Source organism: Salvelinus fontinalis, chromosome 7 (genome assembly GCF_029448725.1).
Source record: "Salvelinus fontinalis isolate EN_2023a chromosome 7, ASM2944872v1, whole genome shotgun sequence".
In the NCBI taxonomy this organism is placed as follows: Eukaryota; Metazoa; Chordata; class Actinopteri; order Salmoniformes; family Salmonidae; genus Salvelinus; species Salvelinus fontinalis.
In genome coordinates, this window is record NC_074671.1 from 20,298,204 (window position 1) to 20,318,359 (window position 20,156).

At 43.6% G+C, this 20,156-nt stretch overlaps 1 protein-coding gene across 1 annotated transcript; it reads right to left on the minus strand.

The window, feature by feature from the left end:
• Positions 1-214: 214 nt before the first annotated feature.
• Positions 215-14,430, minus strand: LOC129859182 (tomoregulin-1-like). Its single transcript, XM_055928627.1, has 10 exons — positions 13,713-14,430; positions 8,510-8,619; positions 8,039-8,168; positions 7,851-7,877; positions 7,565-7,661; positions 6,133-6,281; positions 2,591-2,647; positions 1,726-1,846; positions 1,385-1,546; positions 215-1,054 (listed from the first exon to the last, which is right to left on the minus strand). The coding sequence occupies exons 1-10, from the start codon at positions 13,927-13,929 to the stop codon at positions 970-972; spliced, it is 1,155 nt and encodes a 384-aa protein (XP_055784602.1). The 5' UTR covers positions 13,930-14,430; the 3' UTR covers positions 215-969.
• Positions 14,431-20,156: the final 5,726 nt, after the last annotated feature.

The window sequence follows — 20,156 nt, forward strand, 5'->3', positions numbered from 1 at the left end:
AACAAAATGTGCAACAAGTCAAGGGATGTGAATACTTTCTGATAGGCACTGTACATGGAGTTTTATAACTAGGGCTCAGAGTCTTTCCCAGCCATGTGACTTGTCCAGGGAAAACAAAACTGCAATAATGCTGTCTGATAAAATACCTGTTTGATTCCAAATGTTATACAATGTTATAGATTTTTTGATTTAACAAAGTAAATCAAGAACTGCATTAAAATCAGTGAATTTATTTTTACAATAACATCATATGAATAGGCCTTTTCTTCCATAACAACTTTAACATTGTGATAAATTATTTCGGCTCCGTCATTGAACTAGTCATAATAATATGAAGGCAACACGAGTGTTTGAAATACAGATAATTTAATACTACTAAAACTACATCCCTAAACACATTCACAGCTCATGCTATATGCAACTATTTCATTAGCAATAATACAAACAACATTAGAACATAGAAGAAAAAAAATTATATATAAAAACATTTAAATTAGTACCTAGGCAAAAAAATTGTTCCATCCCCGGAATGGTATATTGAAAAGTAACCAAAACAAACTGTACACATCAGCTTTTACCTCATTTATAGAAAACTGCATTTGGTATATAGTTGTATTTCGTTAAAAAAAGAAAAGAAAAGGTACTGAGAGAAAGTCAGAGATGCTGATAAATAGCAGGAGTCCAGACCCTAGGTATCCAAGGTTTGTGTGCCTAAATATACCAATACCACCTTGCAAACAATGGATGATCAGAGTAGAATGGCTGTCCATTTTCTGCCCGTAGGAAAAAATAAATAATGCAGCAGTCTGAAAAAAAGCAGCAAGAGCTGCATATGTCCAGAAGGGAGAGCAAACTAAGGCCCCATTAGAGAAAATAAATAAATAAACATCCATTCAAAATAAAGGAGACAAAACAACAGATATCAAAAAATGTGATCCATATGGTGCAAAAATGCACACAAAAAAACTGCTACATCATCCTGGATGAAGTCCCAGAGGGAAAGTGTCCAAGGTGTTGCTGTTGTCTTCGTCCCCTCTGGGTTTTGGGACACCTCCTATTAAACAAAAGACAATGGAATGACATCAATCTCTCATTTTTGACTGCCTCATAAAACACATTACTCAGCACTTTAGAAATTAGTTTGAAAAATATGAAATCAATTACGATTGTAAAAATTTGTATAGCTAAGTATACACCTTTCATAGAGTAACCATCATTTGTCAAATGACACACATTGTCACATTTGGAATAGAATCTTCCATAAGACTTGAGACTAATGTATGCTACTGTACAAAACACAGCTTATAAAATAAAGAATATTTACATCTGCTTATCAGAAATGTGCTAATAAGATCAGATAGGTCACTTTGGAGAGCACACCCACCTTGTGAAACACATGACAACAGCGACAATGATGGCGATCTGTACGGCTCCGATGACGGCTGCTATGAGAACGTAGTGGAGTTTCTGTCCACTGGGAACCACGTACAGGATGTTGAAGTCTTGGATTTCATCACACTGCTGGCCAGTGTAGCCCGAGTCACACCTGGGGAGACAACCAAACCGCTGGCACTTAATTTCCTGATACAGAAATTACCAGGTGTTTACTAAGAAATTACATGGTGAGATGGTAATTACACAATAATTATCTATGAATTAGGTCAAAAAGAGATGAAACATAGCATACGCAGGTATGTAAGACAAAAGGACACCATGTTATCTTACCGGCAGGTGGGGATGCTATACTTCATTTCACATTGGCCGTGTTCACAGAAGTTGGCGTAGTCCTCTGTGCAGAGGGTGGGGATCCCTCCATAAGCGCTATCCTCCCCTATGTCTACCGTGTCTTTAAAGGTATACAGAAAATCACAAATATTAATATGGATCATATAAATATTAAAGAGCGAGCTAGGCCTTGTTCTCAGTTGCAAATCAAATATAACTGACATGACAGAGCAGAAATATGCTTTGCAGATATGTAATAGTATCAAATCAAATTTTATTTATATAGCCCTTCTTATATCAGCTGATATCTCAAAGTGCTGTACAGAAACCCAGCCTAAAACACCAAACAGCAAGCAATGCAGGTGTAGAAGCACGGTGGCTAGGAAAAACTCCCTAGAAAGGCCAAAACCTAGGAAGAACTCCCTAGAAAGGCCAAAACCTAGGAAGAAACCTAGAGAGGAACCAGGCTATGAGAGGTGGCCAGTCCTCTTCTGGCTGTGACGGGTGGCGAATATAACAGAACATGGCCAAGATGTTCAAATGTTCATAAATGACCAGCATGGTCAAATAATAATAATCACAGTAGTTGTCGAGTCAGCACCTCAGGAGTAAATGTCAGTTGGCTTTTCATAGCCGATCATTAAGAGTATGTCTACCGCTCCTGCGGTCTCTAGAGAGTTGAAAACAGCAGGTCTGGGACAGGTAGCACGTCCGGTGAACAGGTCAGGGTTCCATAGCCTCAGGCAGAACAGTTGAAATAGTACAACAGTATTATTTCCATATAGACAACATGAACCATGGTCTGAGGTAAATCAACTACCATAACAACATCCTAACAGAATGTGGTAAAAGGGAGCAGCCATACCAAAAAGATCAGTCTTGCTGTTGCTACCATCGTCTTCGTTTTTCTTCTTCCCTTTTTCTGAAAAAAAAACAAATATTTTTGAGTGCAAGACAGAAATTTCCCAATATTGCAAAAATTATTTTCTGAGCGAGCCATCCTTTCAGTAGCTACAGACAGCAGCATTTTAAAATGTGAAAGAATTCATTAGGCTTGTGGTTGCTTAAAAATTGTTTTTCAACTGTAAGAAGTTGAAAAGAAATCGAATTGGAGGGACTCCAGGGAAATAGTGTTCAAGCTCCATGTTCTAAGAGAGCCCTAACCACAAGGATTATACGATTATCAGAGAGCGCAGCGTGGCTTGATTATCAGAGAGCGCACCGTGGCTTGATTATCAGAGAGCGCACCGTGGCTTGATTATCAGAGAGCGCACCGTAGATTGATTATCAGAGAGCGCACCGTGGCTTGATTATCAGAGAGCGCACCGTGGCTTGATTATCAGAGAGCGCACCGTGGCTTGATTATCAGAGAGCGCACCGTGGCTTGATTATCAGAGAGCGCACCGTAGCTTGATTATCAGAGAGCGCACCGTGGCTTGATTATCAGAGAGCGCACCGTGGCTTGATTATCAGAGAGCGCACCGTGGCTTGATTATCAGAGAGCGCACCGTGGCTTGATTATCAGAGAGCGCACCGTGGCTTGATTATCAGAGAGCGCACCGTGGCTTGATTATCTGAGAGCGCACCGTGGCTTGATTATCAGAGAGCGCACCGTGGCTTGATTATCAGAGAGCGCACAGTGGCTTGGTTATCAGAGAGCGCACCATGGCTTGAAAAGTGCCCCCACTTCTGGAGCAAGCGGTGGCTTGCTAGAGAGGAAAAGCTGTCATAGTATTTTACATACATTTCAGCTCCACCTCAAGGACGGACTATAAATACTATGTCTGCTGTAATATAGTTAATATCCCAAGTAAAAATAGCAGTTAACTAGCATTCTGACATGGCCTCATTAAAATACATTTGGTTAATCAACAAACCAGTTGAATGTTAGTTATATGATGTAGATTTTGTACAAGATACTTCTTCTCCTTTCCCCCCTCTGATAACCAGGTGGTGAATCGCATCTCTGCATGTCTGGCAGACATATCAGTGTGGATGACGGATCACCACCTCAAGCTGAACCTCGGCAAGACGGAGCTGCTCTTCCTCCCGGGGAAGGACTGCCCGTTCCATGATCTCGCCATCACGGTTGACAACTCCATTGTGTCCTCCTCCCAGAGTGCTAAGAACCTTGGCGTGATCCTGGACAACACCCTGTCGTTCTCAACTAACATCAAGGCGGTGACCCGTTCCTGTAGGTTCATGCTCTACAACATTCGCAGAGTACGACCCTGCCTCACGCAGGAAGCGGCGCAGGTCCTAATCCAGGCACTTGTCATCTCCCGTCTGGATTACTGCAACTCGCTGTTGGCTGGGCTCCCTGCCTGTGCCATTAAACCCCTACAACTCATCCAGAACGCCGCAGCCCGTCTGGTGTTCAACTTTCCCAAGTTCTCTCACGTCACCCCGCTCCTCCGCTCTCTCCACTGGCTTCCAGTTGAAGCTCGCATCCGCTACAAGACCATGGTGCTTGCCTACGGAGCTGTGAGGGGAACGGCACCTCCGTACCTTCAGGCTCTGATCAGGCCCTACACCCAAACAAGGGCACTGCGTTCATCCACCTCTGGCCTGCTCGCCTCCCTACCTCTGAGGAAGTACAGTTCCCGCTCAGCCCAGTCAAAACTGTTCGCTGCTCTGGCACCCCAATGGTGGAACAAACTCCCTCACGACGCCAGGTCAGCGGAGTCAATCACCACCTTCCGGAGACACCTGAAACCCCACCTCTTTAAGGAATACCTAGGATAGGATAAAGTAATCCTTCTAACCCCCCCCCCCTTAAAAGAGTTAGATGCACTATTGTAAAGTGGTTGTTCCACTGGATATCATAAGGTGAATGCACCAATTTGTAAGTCGCTCTGGATAAGAGCGTCTGCTAAATGACTTAAATGTAAATGTAAATGTAAAAGATACCTACCATTTTCTATTACAAACTAATAACCAACGGTGCTGTTTAGGATGCACATTTCTGATATATAACAATAAGATAACCATAGATACAATGTGAGAGGTATGGCGGGTTTCTATTTGGGCCAGTCGAAGCATGAGGCTGTTGGTAACATTACTCTGACAGACAGTTATAGTAATGCACGCATGCCTTTGCAATGCTCATTTGCATTACAAAATGAAATAAATGACAGATAAGTGGCGAGTGACTGGGTTTAACTTGAGGGCAATTTGGCCTGTTAGGATGTAGGGTGACACACAGGCATGCTTCACTACATTTAATGGCCCTCCTGCAAGAATTGGCCAACTGCACCATCAGCAGAAATGCCTCCAAACTGATTTAAGAGATAGACACGTACATAGGGTCACATGACAAATGTTGTTAAAAAACATCTCAGGACATGCACAACAATTAGTCTCTGAGAAGAAATGTAATATCACTATGGTAACAAATAAACACTCTTATCCAGAGCGACTGACATTAGTAATGTGAAATGATAGGAATCCTATTCTAGGAATATTGGAACATCCATAACTTGTTCTCAGATTTCCAAGTTGGGATGCATTCTATTGCATTTTGAATAAGGTATGCAAGTTCATGTAATATTTAGGGTCAATGTATGCTCTGTGAAACAAAAAATATATAGATTATTTATGTAAATAGATCTTTTAGCCCTACACTTTAGAACTTGATTGTGGGACGTTTTTGAAAACAGGGACATATTTGGGGTAGTAAATCTTCGCCCTCAAATGGAGAATTACATTTTTTGAACGGCTTTAAACAGATGTTCTGGTAAGAAACATCTTTGTAGTTATTTGACCAGCTGGTTGCCCGATGCCCCTTGGTCATTATAATGTGGCCCAAATCCTAATTGTGTGCATCCAGATTGAGGTTATGTCCACAAAGCAGTCTGCATTTGAAAGAAGAATCTTAAGTCTTTTGATGCGCTGTAGAAAGATGTTGTATGTCGGGACAAACCTAATAGTCTCAGTCATCACCGCACGGCATTGTCATAGTGAGGATCAATCAACCAATTGGGGTGGGCGTCATAAACATCAGAGTTTGACAGGAACTAGCCATCATATAGGTCACTGGCAGGATAAAGTGATAAAGAATTAGAGGAAAGTCAAGACTGGTGGGTGGGATGCTTATATAAACAGCACATATCAGGAATATCAGGACTGGCACCAGCAACCCATGCAGGGGAGAATATCTAGGACATTGTATTCAACTATTAAGTAGGATGTCGCATTACAGCAGGATCCCCTCATCTCTACACCAAAAATCTCAGTCAAATATAAAATTTTGATTTATTTTCCTTCCTTGAGATTGTGAATAATAAATCAAATCCATCGAAAACCACAATCCATTGTTTTTTTCCCACAATGCAGTGCAAATACAGGACATGGGGCACAAAATTACATGTTTCCAAATGACATTTTGATGTTAGAACATGGCATTACCTGGACACCTCCCTAGATGCTTCACGTCAATCTTCACCTGCTTCAAGCACGAAGCCTCTCTTACGTGACAGGGGGTAATGTAAGATTTTCCGTCTGTTCCACACACCGGGTTGTCATTATGGCCACTGCAGTCAATGTTGCACATACACCTGGGTGTCGAAGAAAACATTGATATAAAAATCTGTTTAATGAACACTGTATTAACACTGTGTTCACTAAAAGTGCCAAACATACATCATCAATCAATTTGAATCGAATGTGACAATCCAGGACCCCAGTACATGGAGAAAATAAGCGAAGATATCTATGATGGACTAGTGTTCACTAGTCGTCTTCCAGATGAAGACGAGTCCTCCTTTCAGAAACTACCGAGAGCACAATAGCTGATGAAGATGAGACCTCCTTTAAGAAACTACTGAGAGTACAACAGCTGATGAAGACGAGTCCTCAGAGACTACTGAGAGCCCAATAGCTGATGAAGAAGAATCCTCAGAGACTACTGAGAGCCCAATAGCTGATGAAGACGAGTCCTCCTTTCAGAAACTACTGAGAGCACAATAGCTGATGAAGACGAGTCCTCCTTTCAGAAACTACTGAGAGCACAATAGCTGATGAAGAAGAGTCCTCCTTTCAGAAACTACTGAGAGCACAACAGCTCATGAAGACGAGTCCTCCTTTCAGAAACTACTGACAGCACAGCTGATGAAGACGAGTCCTCCATTCAGAAACTAATGAGAGCACAGCTGATGAAGACGAGTCCTCCTTTCAGAAACTACTGAGAGCACAATAGCTGATGAAGAAGAATCCTCAGAGACTACTGAGAGCCCAATAGCTGATGAAGACGAGTCTTCCTTTCAGAAACTACTGAGAGCACAGCTGATGAAGACGAGTCCTCCATTCAGAAACTAATGAGAGCACAGCTGATGAAGACGAGTCCTCCTTTCAGAAACTACTGAGAGCACAATAGCTGATGAAGAAGAATCCTCAGAGACTACTGAGAGCCCAATAGCTGATGAAGACGAGTCTTCCTTTCAGAAACTACTGAGAGCACAACAGCTGATGAAGACGAGTCCTCCTTTCAAAAACTACTGAGAGCACAATAGCTGATGAAGAAGAATCCTCAGAGACTGCTGAGAGCACAATAGCTGATGAAGACGAGTCCTCCTTAGACTACTGAGAGTACAACAGCTGATGAAGACGAGTCCTCCTTTCAGAAACTACTGAGAGCACAATAGCTGATGAAGAAGAATCCTCAGAGACTACTGAGAGTACAACAGCTGATGAAGACGAGCCCTCCTTTCAGAAACTACTGAGAGCACAGTAGCTGATGAAGACGAGTCCTCCTTAGACTACTGAGAGTACAACAGCTGATGAAGACGAGTCCTCCTTAGAGACTACTGAGAGCACAATAGCTGCAGTGGAAAGTACTCACAATATATCCTCAGAGTCCACATCGCATTCTGCTCCAAACTTGCAGTTGACGCATTTTGTGGGCTTTTTCCCTCTGCCTGTGCCTGATCCTTCATCATCTGTAGAAAAGGAGAGTATTTAAAAAATGTTAGCTGTCAAACAGAGTTAATATTGTTCTATTAGTGGTTGGATCTGCAAAGTTTTTGTTTAAGCAGGCTATGTTTAACCAGCTTTTACTGTAACATTGTAACATGGGTTGTCAAGTCAAACGTATTAAAGTGAAGCAAGACCAAGTTACGACACTGTACCTCCGTCGCCTGATCCAGAACTGCCATCTGTGTGTTACAGCATAAAAAAATGAGTTAGCTTCAGCTTGGTCTAAAATGACTAATAACAAAATGACTAGGGACAGAACCCAGGTGATGAAAAATGCGCTCCATAAAGGTGATTCTGTACTCTCTTGAGTGAAAGTGTGCAACCTGCGACTAAGACTCACCTGTATAACAGGCCACGTCAGAGACCTGTGATATGGACTTCTGCTGCTTGCATGCTGCTCTCCTCAAGAAGCACTCATTCTGATAGGTGTCTCCGTTGGACCCACAAACAGGGATGTACTTCTTCGAGCACTAAGACACAACGGGCAATGAAAGGATGTTACTGAACCATCATAGTCTAGACCAGGGATCAGCAAGTAGATTCAGCCACGGGACCAAATGTACTGCAAGAAGCCCAAACAGATATTACATTTGACTAACACCTTGTTTACATTTGTATACGATCACATACAGTATATCTCTATATTATGTGTGGGAATACTATGGGAACAGAGTTCCGAAATTAAAATCAATTGGAGCTGATTTGCTTTGGCAAAGCCATTCCTGCTTGCTTTCTTGCTCATGGCAATGGTAATGACAGTCTTACTTGACAACAGAGAACATGATAGCCTTTATTCCGCTGTGTTACTTACATGGAACTGGCAGACACATTTCAGGTCAGCCCCGTTCTCTTGACATGTCCCCCCGTAACGACATGACGCAGCGTCACACACTCTCAGGTCACTTTTCTTCTCAGACAAATCTGGTAAAAACAAGGTGTTCTTATCAGCAAGGCAGTGAAATACCCTTATTTTATTGCTCCAATTGTAAAACCATATGAATATCTAGTATAGTCTATGTTGTGTACTAGTATTTATGTGACATTGCTTTTCTATCTGGGAAAAACTTTCTAACATGAAGATTGGAGCAAATAGTGTGTGAAAACGTTAAACTCAAAACACAATTCTTTCCCAAACTACAGCCTTTGAGAAAAAACTGCTATGGTATAGCCTACCTGGAAGCACTTTTCTTTACCTAAAATACAGCTAGCCTTGAATCCAAACTGATATGCTCTGTTTCATCACAAAACAGAGTAAATCTGTCTGGATTCCAGGCTAAAATACACTATGAACCAAAGCCCTGATAAGAGTTCACGGCCACTTGAATACATCTTCCAGTAATGACTTTCATCCATCCGACACACCAAAGCCCATAGCTTCCCCTTTAGCCAGAAATACACTTGAACATCTCTCACTCTCTCACACGGAGCGGTATTTATCAGAGGAAGGAGAAGGACAAATCAATGGAAGAGAGGAGTCAATGTAGCGAAGACCCGGGTCATTAGCAACACGTAGCCATCCGACTCCTTTGCCACAAGACATCAATAGTCATCGCCTCATTTCGTCAATGGTTGGACTATTGAGAGATCCGGTACAGAGAGAGCTTAGCTACGCATCATTTGTACAACTTTACTGAGAGTCAATGGAATGTGCAAGGTACAACAGTCACTGCCCAGCATAACTGGACTGAGAAATTGAGTCACTACTGGTCATTCGGACAAGTTGGTCCTCGTTTACACAGTAATGCCTTGGCATTGCATGATCAAGGGAAAGCAAAGCCACGAACCATCAACAGGGACCCAGAAAGCTGACTTGAAAAGATTGGAGAAGAGGGTCAAGTCCGATCTGATAATCTTTGATCAGGAGCTCAAGCACATTATGCGTGAGAGGCATTCCTGATAGGAAAAATATGATTTCAGGTTGCCAAAGTGGGCTTACAAGGCACTTATAGTAAAGTATGCCATCACAATATTGTTTGAATAAGTTCATCATTAGCCTGGTCAGAAGTAGGGAATTACATTGGATTATATCATCAGGATCAATGAATTTGGTCAAAACAACTTCTCAGTGCTGCAAGTCTTCAATATTAACTTTAACCAACCAGTAACAGTAAACTGTCAAAAACATTACGGATGAAGTGAACTTAGAGGATTTTATTTCCCCTGTTGACATTCAGTTGTAGTATAATCTGTTTTTCACTAGCTTTGATAACTACAGTAGGTGAGCAAAATGACTGCTGTGCTACTGTGCTAGAACAACTCTAGGTTCATGGACACCCTGAGGGAGAGTTTGAATCTCACAGAGCTCTAATGGAGGAATGAGAAGACCTTCCCAGCCTTCCAGGCAGGTTTGACAGCAGCCATTTACATCCTCCTGGGGTCAACAACATTATCACACAGCACTCCTATCAACTAGCAGAACATTGGAAAACCCCTGGTCTGTGAGATTTACAGTGAGGGGGGAGACATAGGGGGGAGGGAGAGAAGGAGAGAGAATGAGAGAGAAATGAAGACATAAAAGGAGAGGAAGAGATAAGAGGGAGCGAAGGACAGAAAAAGAGGGAGTGAAGGAGAGTGAGAGAGAGGGATGGATGGAGGTAGGGAGAGAGAAAAAGAGAGAATAGGAGAGGTGATGGGAATGGAAGAATCCTACCCCACCGAGGTTTGAACTGAAGTTCCCTCCTGCTCTCATCGCCAGTCCCCATGAGGGAAGACATATCTCAACATGCAGTAGGAGCTTTATGTTGTCTTATCCCCACTGTTAGAGAAGGTTTAAGAAGAGGAAGCCACTACACAACTAATCCATTGTCTTTAGACAGGTAAGCACGCCACAGGGACTAATAATAACCCAACCTTTCAACAAATGGGAGGCAAAGTAGTTCCAGGCCAAAGATTATAATCAGCCACTCCTAACAATCCCCTCTTCTAAATAGATCTGTGTGTTACTCAACCAATGGTCACAGTCTCGATATAAAGGGGCTAGCCCCGATCCTAGTCACCTTGTACATAAAGGACTATTGACCAAACTGTTCATTTCCTCATTACAGTCACTGTCACCCTGGGATTCCGAAGCTAGCCCATTAAATACAGGCCATGACCTAAAACTCCTCTGTAATCAATCAATACCACCACTGTATAGGAACACTAGCCTTTAAAACACTGCAGTAGAAGTCATAGTGGTACCAGGGCTTGAATTAAATAAAACCCTAATGAAATAGCATTGATCCTGACCTGCAAAATAGGCGCATAGGTGCAGTAATGTAAGTACGGTAATTCTGGCTGTTTTACCAATGTTTGTTCTTTACAGCAGTGCAGGTTAACAACAACCGCGCTTCCACTGAATTCAACCCAATCAATGGATGCCTTGAGAAATACAATCTGTATTTCTCAGTAACAGTGGGGAAACACCACACTTCACTGCATTTAAAGGGACAGTTCACTCTAAAATTAAAATGTTGTCCAATATTTTCAGAAGTAGTCTAATGCCAGGTCAAGCTTAATCCACATCCCACATTATCATTTGGGTATCCTAGATCCAGCAACATGCCTCAACCTGAAAACCATGGAAAAGAAAAGCCCCGAATAAAGGCAAGAAATGATACAGTGATTATATTTTCCATTCATTTCTGAAATGAATCTTTATATCCAGAATACTAACGGTTGCTAAGGTCACATCTGCTATGGGGTTTCCTAAGAGGTTTGGGATCAGCACCCAATTATAGGTTGTTTTTAGGAGCATTGAGGAGCAACCAGGACCATGGGGAAAAGGAATGGCCTGCTTAAGGACGGAAGTTAATCAGGCAAGCAGCAAATGTAAACAAATAGCTTGACAAGAGGAAAACATTTGGCTTTATCAGGACAGCTCACTCTTCGCTATAAATTGGACTGCTTTTAAATAAAAGGGGAAACCGTAGCCTACTGAATGAACACAATACATAGGCCTTCATAACAAACAGTTATTATGGGAACGAGAGGACATCACTCATGGTTTATGGGATTATGGAGAGGGTGGAACTAGATCCACAACAGGTTTACGTTTCCATTCATCTTAAATATCATCAAACATAGGCCAATCTGTCAAAGTCCCATAATGTTGGCTTTGGGTGGAACCCCTTAGGAAACCACATAGCAGATGTGAACTTTTAGCAAGCATATTATATATTCCGGATATAAAGAGTAAAATTTATTTACCCTCAATTTAACCCACGATGACACTGTATACCGGTGGTGTAAAGTACTTGAGTAAAACTACTTTAAAGTAATACTTAAGTCGTTTGGGGGTGGATGGGTGGGGTAATTTATATTTTTGATTGCTTTTACTTCACTACATTCCTACAGAAAATAATGTACTTTTTACTCCATACATTTTCCCTAACACCCAAAAGTACTCATTACATTTTGAATGCTAAGCAGGACAGGAAAATGTTCCAATTCCCGCACTCACATGCTGACCAGACCGGACACGTTGCGTGCGTCGCAAAATACATTTAGAAATCCATGTTATTCAATTATTGCACCCACACTGCTTGCGCGCGCCAACGAGCGTCTGCGGCACCAAGGGCTAAAATAGATGTCGTTCCTATTTCTGACGCAGATCGCACTGCAAGTCCTGCCTCTCCCATCTCCTCATTGGTTTATAGAAGCAGGTACTCACGTGCCATCTCCTCATTGGTTATACCCACGTGGGTGATAGAAAGACGAACTGTTTTGCCGGTAGTCGTGGTAATACAATGAATGTTTAGATGCGATCACCATATCATTTAAACGACGAAAAAGCCTGGAAGGAGGAGAGATGACTAGAAACGATTCAGTTGGCCGTTTTATATGTGGATTAATTGTCGGAGTAGAGATCCTTGTGCATTTCAGGTAAAATAACAACTCAATGCTTATATCCCAGGACAAATTAGCTAGCAACAGCAAGCTAGCTGAATAGGACAAATTAACGTTAGCTAGCAAGAGCAAGCTAACTAGCTAAATTACCATACATGTTTAATGCTTTTCGACCTGTCCCCAAATTAATGTCATTGGATTAAAGTTTGTTTTGATATTTTAACCTGCGTGTCGTGATCACGTTTAGTGTGGGGGGGCAAAATAAATGTATGCACGATAGCGCACACGCGCAGCCGGTTTGGGCAAGGTGTTATGCAGAGAACATCCCTGGTCATCCCTACTGCCTCTGATCTGGCGGACTCACTGAACACACATGCTTCGTTTGTAAATTATGTCGAAGGTTGCACCTGGCTATCTGTAAATAAACAAAAACTAAGTGGTGCCGTCTAGTTTGCTTAACATAAGGAATTTGAAATAATTTACTTTTACTTTCGATACTTAATTATATTTTAGCAATTACATTTAATTTTGATACTTAAGGATATTTAATGCCAAATACTTTTAGACTTTTACTCAAGTAGTATTTTACTGGGTGACTTTCACTTTTACTTGAGTCATTTTCTATTAAGGTATCTTTACTTTTTTTACTCAATTAGGTCGGTTGGGTACTTTTTCTACAACTGGTGTATATAAACAAAAGTCATTACTCCTAACCAGGAAACTGAGAAATTACTGTTTCCATTTAATAATGAAACCCAAACAAAAACAGCAGGACAATCCAGGGTGGGGTTCAAATATGGAAATGTTTCCCTGCATGCACCTCACCAACAAGAGGGGACAGATCGAGCCACCCCCCAATAAACATAGGCCTATGAAATCACATTTCCCAAATGTATACATATATTTTTTTTTTAACATGCATTGACTCAGTGATTCCTCTTATGAAGCAGTGACACTGCCAGCTTTATGTCTGTCTAATCCAGACCAATTGAGCATGATGTGCTTTGTCTGCTGGGATAGGAGATTGCCCAATTACCGACCAGCGTTCATTCAGCAAGGACGATACACACCTCATGAGCTCCTGTGTTGCAGAAACCCAGGATGTGTGTCGGATAAACACATATCATTCCCATAGAAGTGCTTGCTTTGGAAAAGTTTATTGATAAAGAAAATGTATTGATACTCACCCAAGCAGTCCTTGCCTTTTCCTGAGATACATTCGCTGCTCTCGGGGTAAGAGGCTTGTGCTCCAGGCAGTGTAGAGACGGCCAAAAGGCAGAGGAGAGAGAAAAAACGGCCTGCCGAGGGTCCGTGAGATGAGAGGGGATATCCTATGGACATGATGCTTAAGATGCTGAGTGGACACCGTATTTTCTCCAAATCACAACATATGCCTTTTTTCATTCAAATGGCAGAAAAACATCAACGAATCCACCAGATGTGAATTGATAGACGGAGAACAAAACGCGTTGTTGTTGGCAAACTGTTTCACCCACGGCTAAAAAAAGGTTTCATCTCCTTTGCAGAACGGGGATTATCTCCCAGCATAGCCATAGAAAAAAACGGCATTATATCGGACTTTAGCTCACAAATTGCACAAACGAAATGTTGGCTTTGCTCTATTGATCGCTCGTCTGGCCGTCGTACGGGATAGGGTGTGCGATAATGAGCTATTTTGACTGTCGCATTTACCTTTGACGCGTCTGCCTCTATTTTATCCCAGCGGCAAACAGCTGGTTTAAAATGTCCCTCCGAGAATATCTCTGCATCCTTCCACAACACAATCCCACAAAGGCGAAAATAAATGATTTTGTTGTAGCAATTTACCCAGACAATGTCTGAGTGAGGTTTTGTGAATCACCATCAACAAAGGATTTCGGTGACGCTTAGGTATCACATGACGCGAGGCCACCCCCAATCATTGAAGCACACTTTGCGGTGGAGCGGCAAGATCACACCATAAAATGTGTGGGGAGGGGATTCCGGTTGTAGCCTACTGGGATACGTTATAAAGCGACATTTGCTAAAACTGTACAAAGGCTACAGCCTAAGGATACTAACTTTATTTCGTAATCAAGGAGTAAGACAATTACGTTAATTAAAGTATAAAAAATGCAAGCCATATGTGCTCTTTCACGTATAAAAAAATATCTTCTCTGCCTATCTGGCAGATAGAAAATACAGATTGACAGTTTACCAATCCATGTTAAATTGATGATTCCCAGGTTACTTACCAACTAGTATAAATTACAATTTCACAAATTGTGAATCATGACATTTCTAAATAATAATTATGTTCAAAACACTCAAACTGATTGTTCTGGCACTGTCAGTAGCAGTTGACCTCATGAGTAGCCTAACTAGAGGCTTATTACATGGTTTATTACACGCTTATACATGTTGGGAAGGGCTCGCAAGCAAGCATTTCATGGTAAAATATTTGGTACAATACATTTTGATAACATGGCTTATATATTACATGACTTATTACATGGCTCATATTGCGTCTCTATGGTTCTCTCAGTCCTTGCACTGCAGTGGCGCAGCATACCATGTGGTGTTGTAGACCACAACATCAGTGGCATTATTGATCCTGATAACACAACCACTCTTTCCATTTCATGTTTGGGCTGCTGTTCAAAAGACACATTGATAAGTATTACCACATATAACAATGCAATCACAGTCAAGCCTTTGCCAGACACCTGAGATTTCAGGATCACCAAAGAGATTACCAAAGATAAATCAGGACTAGTTTGACTAAAAGATGGATTCTTTTTTTCGGAGTGAAGACATGTGCCTTGCGGGGCTGTTTTCACTAACTGAGTCAGCTCACAACTGCATCAATGAGTTTGAGCATCTAGGACTGGTGCAATTTAAAGATGTGAGTAAAACAATCACATTTACAGTCAAATCAGTGGAAATGTGGTGCACTGTGTTGTTCACTGTATCTACCACGTTTATGTTTCTCATGAATATGTTGAAATATTAATTTAGTTGATATTTTTTTCATATTCAATTAATCAAATAAAAAAACATTTTTTTGTAACGGTCACCCCAGTTTAAATAGGTGTTAAACTGAGCACAATATGGCTAATGGCATGAAGGTTACATCCTGTCACGATCGTGTGGCGGATTAACGGACCAAAATGCAGCTTTTGGAAAATAAGCCATCTTCTTTTATTATAACACGAAGATGAACACGACACAAAAACACTTTAACAAAACAACAAAACAACAAAACGACCGTGAAGCTACAAACGTTGTGCACAAACATACAGGCTACTAACGTTCTTACATAGACAATTACCCACAACCAATGAGAGCCTATGGCTACCCTAAATAAGGCTCCCAATCAGAGACAACCGAAATCAGCTGTCTCTAATTGGGAACTCATTCAGGTAACCATAGACTCTCCTAGATAACTAACCAACATAGACAACGCTAGACATATACACTCAACACAAAACCATCTACTACACCCCATAACCCCTTTACCAAATAAACACCCAAAACCAACAAAACATAAACATTACCCATGTCACACCCTGACCTAACTAAAATAATAAAGAAAACAAAGAATAATAAGGCCAGGGCGTGACATAACCCCCCCCTTGAGGCGCGAACTCCGGGCGCACCATACACAGTCTAGGGGAGGGTCTGGGTGGGCTCCCCTCCACGGTGGCGGCTCCGGTCGTAGTCCCCACGTCACCACAGTACCTAACCACCTCCTAGGCTTCCTCCAAACGACCCCCCTCCACATTAACCCCATTGCATTAAGGGGGAGTTCCGGACTAAGGGACAGCTCCGGACTAAGGACCAGTACCAGGGTAAGGGGCAGTACCAGGGTCAGGGGCAGTACCAGGATAAGGGGCAGTACCAGGGTAAGGGGCAGCTCCAGGGTAAGGGGCAGCTCCAGGGTAAGGGGCAGCTCCGGACTGAGGAATGGCAGCTCCGGACTGAGGGACTGCAGCTCCGGACTGAGGGACTGCAGCTCCGGACTGAGGGACTGCAGCTCCGGACTGAGGGACTGCAGCTCCGGACTGAGGGACGGCCCATGGCTGGCTGACAGATCTGGCTGCTCATGGCTGGCTAACGGATCTGGCTGCTCATGGCTGGCTAACGGATCTGGCTGCTCATGGCTGGCTAACGGATCTGGCTGCTCATGGCTGGCTGACGGATCTGGCTGCTCATGGCTAGCTGACGGATCTGGCTGCTCATGGCTAGCTGACGGATCTGGCTGCTCATGGCTAGCTGACGGATCTGGCTGCTCATGGCTAGCTGACGGATCTGGCTGCTCATGGCTAGCTGACGGATCTGGCTGCTCATGGCTAGCTGACGGATCTGGCTGCTCATGGCTAGCTGACGGATCTGGCTGCTCATGGCTAGCTGACGGATCTGGCTGCTCATGGCTAGCTGACGGATCTGGCTGCTCATGGCTAGCTGACGGATCTGGCTGCTCATGGCTAGCTGACGGATCTGGCTGCTCATGGCTAGCTGACGGATCTGGCTGCTCATGGCTAGCTGACGGATCTGGCTGCTCATGGCTGGCTGACTGATCTGGCTGCTCCTGTCTGGTTGGCGGCTCTGGCAGATCCTGTCTGGTTGGCGGCTCTGGCAGATCCTGTCTGGTTGGCGGCTCTGGCAGATCCTGTCTGGTTGGCGGCTCTGGCAGATCCTGTCTGGTTGGCGGCTCTGGCAGATCCTGTCTGGTTGGCGGCTCTGGCAGATCCTGTCTGACGGACGGCTCTAGCGGCTCCTGTCTGGCTGGCGGCTCTAGCGGCTCCTGTCTGGCGGACGGCTCTAGCGGCTCCTGTCTGGCGGACGGCTCTAGCGGCTCCTGTCTGGCGGACGGCTCAGTGGGCTCATGGCAGACGGGCGGCTTTGCAGGCTCATGGCAGACGGATGGCTCAGATGGCGCTGGGGAGACGGATGGCTCAGATGGCGCTGGGGAGACGGATGGCTCAGATGGCGCTGGGGAGACGAGCAGTTCAGTCAACGCTGTGCAGACGGCAGACTCCTGCCGGCTGAGGCGCACTGTAGGCCTGGTGCGTGGTGCCGGGACTGGTGGCACCGGGCTGGGGACACGCATCTCAGGGCTAGTGCGGGGAGCAGCAACAGGACGCACAGGACTCTGGGGACACACAGGAGGCTTGGTGCGTGGTTTAGACACTGGTGGTAAAGGGCTGGAGACACGCACCATATAGCTAGTGCGTGGAGGAGGCACTGGTGGTACTGGGTTGGGGCGGGGAGGTGGCGCCGGAAATACCGGACCGTGCAGGCGTACTGGCTCCCTTGAACGCCGAGCCTGCCCAACCTTACCTGGTTCTATGCTCCCTGTCGCCTGACCAGTGCGGGGAGGTGGAATAACCCGCACCGGCCTATGTAGGCGAACCGGGGACACCATGCGTAAGGCTGGTGCCATGTACGCCGGCCCGAGGAGACGCACTGGTGACCAGATGCGTTGGGCCGGCTTCATGACATATGGCTCAACGCTCAGTCTAGCCCGGCCGATACGTGGAGCTGAAATGTACCGAACCGGGCTATGCACGCGTACAGGAGACACCGTGCGCTCTACTGCGTAACACGGTGTCTGCCCGTACTCTCGCTCTCCACGGTAAGTACAGGGAGTAGGCGCAGGTTTCCTACCTGACTTCGCCACACTCCCTTTAAGGCCCCCCCAAGAAATTTTTGGGTTGTACTCACGGGCTTCCAGCCTTGTCTCCGTGCTGCCTCCTCATATCGCCTCCTCTCGGCTTTCGCTGCCTCCAGCTCTTCACGAGGGAGGCGATATTCTCCAGGTTGATCCCACGGCCCCTTACCATCCAGTATCTCCTCCCATGTCCAGAAATCCTTTGTGGGTAGGTCCTGTTGCCGCCTTCCATGCCGCTTGGTCCTATGGTGGGTAATTCTGTCACGATCGTGTGGCGGATTAACGGACCAAAATGCAGCTTTTGGAAAATAAGCCATCTTCTTTTATTATAACACGAAGATGAACACGACACAAAAACACTTTAACAAAACAACAAAACGACCGTGAAGCTACAAACGTTGTGCACAAACATACAGGCTACTAACGTTCTTACATAGACAATTACCCACAACCAATGAGAGCCTATGGCTACCCTAAATAAGGCTCCCAATCAGAGACAACCGAAATCAGCTGTCTCTAATTGGGAACTCATTCAGGTAACCATAGACTCTCCTAGATAACTAACCAACATAGACAACGCTAGACATATACACTCAACACAAAACCATCTACTACACCCCATAACCCCTTTACCAAATAAACACCCAAAACCAACAAAACATAAACATTACCCATGTCACACCCTGACCTAACTAAAATAATAAAGAAAACAAAGAATAATAAGGCCAGGGCGTGACACATCCATTTATCTGCACAACAGTCTATAACATATTGATTCTACCATGTACTCGGAATGCAATATCACTCTAAAATGTGTGTTCGTATTAAAATGTTACTGTAAGTTGAAATCATATAGTCATTGAAGGAAAGAGCTGAAACTATCCAATGTATAATGCATTGTAATGTCAAATAACACGCAAAACGTGGATGGTCTGTATTATACATGGATAGGCCTTTTGATTGCCCTCTCAGGTTAAGATTAATGGATGTTGTCTGTGAAGCCTTCCCCAAAAACATTCACCATGCAAAACCACACTTTCTTTTTGTCCATAATTTATTATCATGCATTTACTTATGAAATTACATGATTGTAAAAGGTTATTGATTATTTTTGTCGTTAAGTTTGGTTAAATTACTTGGTTTAGTGTTAGTTGTGTTTTCTAATAAAGGTAAACACTTCACACAGAGTATGAGAAAATAGTTGACACTGAAATCATTAATTAAACAGCTAATTGGGCTATTCCTAACAGGTAGGCTATATAAGCCAATTGAAGTATACAGTATATTTGTATGTTTTAGCTAAATCCTGGAACAGTGGCCTTACAGTGTAGATTTTTGAGGGCAGTGAAGAAATGTGAGGAGATGGAGAGAATTATTCATAAGTTTGGTGTTTTTAAAGGTAGATTTAAATACATAGGTGTCATAGCTGCCGCTCTCCTCATCCTCGGATGAGGTGAGGAGAGAAGGATCTTCGGACCAAAATGCGGAGTTAGGGAAATATGCCATCTTTATTTTACATATGACAACGATGAAAATAGCAACACGAAAACTAAACAAAAATCTTTCAACAAACTACAAAATAAGAAAACGACGTACACGCAACCTGAACATAAACTTACATGGACAAACGTAAACTCACGAACAGGAACGGACATCGAAACGAACGAACAGCCAAACAGCTCCAAAAGTGAATACATCTAACATAACGAAGACATCACAGGAGACAATCACCCACAAACACACAGTGATAATGCCCTACCTAAATATGACTCTTGATTAGAGGAAAATGCAAACCACCTGCCTCTAATCAAGAGCCATACCAGGCAAACCGAAACCAACATAGAAACAGGTAACAGACTGCCCACCCAAAACACATGCCCTGACCAAAAACACATAAAAACTAACATAAATAGGTCAGGACTGTTACAGTACCCCCCCCCCCAAGGTGCGAACGCCGGGCGCACCAGCACAAAGTCCA

Coding starts and splice junctions, on each gene's coding strand:
- LOC129859182 (XM_055928627.1), bottom strand. CDS start 13,929: ATGAAAAAAGGCATATGTTGTGATTTGGAGAAAATACGGTGTCCACTC. Junction 8,620..13,712: donor AAAAGGCAAGGACTGCTTGG/GTGAGTATCAAT, acceptor TGTTTTTACCAG/ATTTGTCTGAGAAGAAAAGT. Junction 8,169..8,509: donor AATGTGTCTGCCAGTTCCAT/GTAAGTAACACA, acceptor GTTGTGTCTTAG/TGCTCGAAGAAGTACATCCC.